Raw genomic sequence first — 4271 nt, forward strand, 5'->3', positions numbered from 1 at the left:
GGTGAGGGACGCCGAGTGGTCGGGGGTGTGGGAAACGGGGTGGGGGACGCCGAGTGGTGGGGGAGGGGTATGGGGCGGGGGACCACTTGTGGTTCGGGGGGGCGTACGGCGGGAGGGAGGCGAGTGCTGGGGGGGAACCCTGAGTGGTCGGGGTGGGGGGGAGGACCCCGAATGGTCGAGGGAGGTAGTACGCAGACGGGGCGGGGGTGGAATGCCGAGTGATGGGGGGATGCGAGAGGGGGTCCCAGAGGAGAGCGGGGCCGGACAGATGGGACGACGTTGTGAAGTCAGGGCCTGGAGACGCCAAGTCCGCAGGCTGGGCTCGGCCCCGCAGCTGTTCCCGTGGCTTCCGCGTGGGCTTCCCGTGGCTTCCGCGGAGCCCCGGGCGGCTCGGCGGGCGGGCCAGGTGCGCGCGGTTGAGGACAGCTGTCCCCGCGCTCCCTGCGTGGCGCGGCCTCACTGTGTCTGTATTCACAGCTGGGCTCTTAGTTTTCTTCGGGTTCCAGCTTGTGCGCGCCCGTCGTCTTGTTGGCTGGCGGGGCCCCCGGATGCCGCTCGCCCTGCCTGACCCGGAGCCTGATTTTCCCCTTCCAGGGGGACCTGGGGCCTTTTACCCCCGGCCTACCGGTGGACGTGCCCCTGTGGCTGGCGATCAACCTGAAACAGAGACAGAAGTGCCGGCTGACGCCTCCTGAGTGGATGGACGTGGGTAAGCGCGCGCGGGCAGGGCGGGGGGCCCGCACCTTTGGGTGGGAGCAGGCGGCCCCTTCCCCGAACTCCCGCAGCCGCCCCGCAGCGGAAGTTAATGAACTGATGAGCGGTTGGAGGCTCACCTGGCAGACTTCCCGAGACTGCTGTTACCAAGCTCACGTTGGTCTGAGAACCGTAAACCGCTTCGGGCTCAGGCTTTGACTTTAAGACATTTCAGCTTGCTTTAAATTAAGGGCACCTGGGGGGCTCAGTCGGTTAAGATCTCACGGTCAGGGGGTTCCAGTTCCGCATCAGGCTCGGTGCTGAGCCTGGAACCTGCTTCAGATTCTTGTCTCCCACTCTCTCTGCCCCTCCCATGCTCGCTCTCTGTCTCTCAAAATAGAGCTATAAAAAAGAATTTTTTAAAGTATTTTTTAATGTTTTTTATTTATTTTTGAGAGACAGAGACAGTGCAAGCAGGGGAGGGTCAGAGAGAGAGAGAGGGACACACAGAATCTGAAACAGGCTCCAGGCTCCAAGCTGTCAGCACAGAGCCCAACGTGGGGCTCGAACCCACGAACTGTGAGATCATGACCTGAGCAGAAGCCTGACGCTCAACCAACTGAGCCCCCCAGGCGCCCCTAAAAAAAAGTTAAAAATATTGTATGACCTTGAAGAGGCATTTCTTGTAACTTAAAAAAAGAAACTGCTGGCGCACCTGGCTGGTCCAGGCAGTAGAGCATGCACCCTTGATCTTGGGGCTGTGCGATTTGGCTGTCAGCACAGCACCCTATGTGGGGCTTGAACCCACAAACCGTGAGATCATGACTTGAGCCAAAGTTCGACGCTTGACCGACTGAGCCCCCCAGGCACCCCTGAATCGTGCATTTTAAACAGGTGAGTTGTCTGTGCATTAATTATGCCTCAGTAGAAAGGAAAGTGATGCGTCAGCAATGCAGACAGACTTGGTCCTGAGCCGTTGCCATATTTTTCCTACCTTGGAGACCAGAGTGGCTCCTTCTGCAAAGAACAGTCACTTTATTTGGAACGGGGGTACACAGGGAATTTGAACGGCCTCTGCGTGGCTTTGATTATCCCCTTCCAAATGGGAATCACCCGGGGAATCACCTAGAAGCAAGGCCCCTTTGAGCCAGGCGCTCGCACATGCACTTTGAGAAAGACTGCAGGCATTGTCTCCTGGTCCTAGAGGGGGTGTAGGTGGTCCAGGTGGGTGTGCAACAGAGGGAACCCTCACTTCCTTCAGCTGAGGGGCTCCTGCCAGAGCGGGGAGCCCCGTCACGTCAGGCTTTTAGCGCTGCCTCCTCTCCTGGAGTTTTGGTCCCTCCAGACCCGAGGCCATGGGGCCAGAGCCTGTCCTGTCGCCGGCCGGGCTCCGAGAAGGTGCGGAGGCGTCAGCCTGAGCTTTCTCAGCGGCCTGGGCCAGGCTGGGGTGAGCAGTAGTGTAACGGGCCCGGTCAGCAGACTCGGCCCAGGCGCGCTGCCTTCTGATTCTGCCGCCCGATGGGAGGTGCACCTGCTCCTGGGCGTCCTGTCCAGGGAGTCACCTAGCAAGCCTTGACGTCTCTCACCGAGCGCTCCCGCACGTGCCGCTCGGTCACTCTCATTGCCTCGCGGTGTTCGGATCACGGGCGAGCGCTCCACGGCTCGGTCTCCCGTCCTTCTGGCGGTGGCTGTTTGGATCCTTTCTCATTTTTGGCTGTTGCTAATGAGGTGTTCGGAGCATTCCTGTCCAGGTCTTTTTGTGGCTACAGGTTTCTACTTCTCTTGGGGAAGTACCTAGATCGGCAGATTGCGGGGTCCTAGGGCAGACTGCTTAACTTTGCACACAAAAAAAGGGGCGGCCAGCCCCCCATCGGGTATGGGCTGTTACTGTCCCTCCAGAAATGTTTTCAAGTTCCCATCTTCCCACATCCTGACCCGCCTTGGGTGCGGTCCGTCTTTTGGATTCACTGCGGAGTGTGAATGGAGGTGTTACTTAGGTCCTGGAGAAGGAGCTGTCAGCTGGATAGAGGGGTGGGGTGGGGGGGAGGGCAGTGAAGAGAAACACAGGCTGAGAGAGAGCTTGTGAGCAGGGGAGGGGCGGGGAGGGACGGAGGGGAGAACCCCAAACAGGCTCTGCACCGTCAGCGCAGAGCCCACTTTGGGGCTCAGACCCACAAACCAGGACATCGCGGTCGGAGCCGAAATAGAATCAAGAGTTGGACGCTCGAGCAACTGAGTCCCCCTCCCCGCTAGGCGCCCCCCATATGTGTTTTGAAGGAAGAATCCACAGGATTTGCTGAAGGACAGGCTGTGGGATCTGAGGGGAGAGTTCAGGACGGATGCCAGGGTCTCGGTCGGTTAGGCAAGCGCCTGAGTCGATTTCGGCTCAAGTCATGATCTCCTGGTTCTTGAGTTTGAGCCCCGGATTGGGCTCTGCGCTGCCGGTGCAGAGGCTGCTTGGATTCATTCTGTGTCTTTCTCTCTTTCTCTCTCTCTCTGTCTCTCTCTCTCTCTCAAAAAATAAATATACTTAAAGAAAAGAACGGATGCCAGGGTTGCTGGCCTGGGCTACAGAAGGACCCGGAGGTGCTGTCCCCGGGCTGGGGGAGACTGCAGGAGCGGGGGAGCAGGGGTAGGGCCGTGTCCCGCAGGGGGCGCCGGTTATGGGCACAAATGGTTTGCTCGCTGCTGGGAAGAGGGGCTTGGGGGCGATGCGTGCGGGCTGCGCGGGTCTGGATGGTATCGGCACGAGGCAGGACGAAGCCGCACAGGACGTGGGTTTGGGTGGCGAGGGGTCCGCGGGCGGAGCTCTGTGTCCCAGCGTGGAGAGAGAGGTCAGGAGGGCCTGGAAGAGTCCGTGAGATAAGCGAACTCGGAGCGCGATGTTCTGGAAACCAAATAATAAATACGCTCTGGGGAGGCTTGATCTTTGTCAGATGTGAAGGCAGAAGGAACCGCTGGGTCCGGCTGAGCAGAGGTCATGGTCTTGGCGAGCTTGCTGGCCGAGGGGGAGAATAGACCCCCACCCCCCACGGAGAGGTCGGAGAAAGGACGTTAACTCTCGGAAACCTGTTTTGGTAGCCGGTGGGGGGGGGGATTTTAAGTCCTCTCTATACCCTGCGTGCGGCTCTAACTTTGACAGGGCTGCAGTGTGGCACCAGGGGCCCCAGAGGATGGGGGCCACCACTGAGAGAGAGACGCCGCCCCCCGACTGCCCCCAGCACAGTTGTGCGTGTGTCCTTTAGCCACTGCAGTCAGTCCGGATTCGGGGCTTTCTCAGCCCAGTAGGACGGGGGATGGGACTGGGCTCCGGCACGGGACTCCAGCTGCAGGCCTCCGCCCCCCCCCGCCCCGTGTCCTCTCTCGCCCCAGGTCCTCCCCAGTCCTCACTCCCCTGGCCCTCCAGTGTTTGTACTGCCTCCCCCCACCCCCCCGCCCTCTGGTGTCCTCTCCCCTCCCTGGGCTCCAGTGTCCTCATCACCCCCCACCCTCCAGTGTCTTCACCCCCCAGTGTCCTCACCCCCCCCGCCCTCCAGTGTCTTCCCCCCACCAGTGTCCTCACCTCCTGTGCCTTCCAG

General features: G+C 60.5%; 1 protein-coding gene across 1 annotated transcript in view; it reads left to right on the forward strand.

Moving 5' to 3' along the window:
• GINS2 (GINS complex subunit 2) overlaps positions 1-4271 on the forward strand; it is a 10031-nt gene that overhangs the window by 562 nt on the left and 5198 nt on the right. The window contains exon 2 of the mRNA XM_029925517.1: positions 595-709. Coding sequence (XP_029781377.1) covers positions 595-709 — 115 coding nt within the window. The remainder of the gene's footprint in view (positions 1-594; positions 710-4271) is intronic.

Source organism: Suricata suricatta, chromosome 16, assembly GCF_006229205.1.
Source record: "Suricata suricatta isolate VVHF042 chromosome 16, meerkat_22Aug2017_6uvM2_HiC, whole genome shotgun sequence".
Classification (NCBI taxonomy): domain Eukaryota; kingdom Metazoa; phylum Chordata; class Mammalia; order Carnivora; family Herpestidae; genus Suricata; species Suricata suricatta.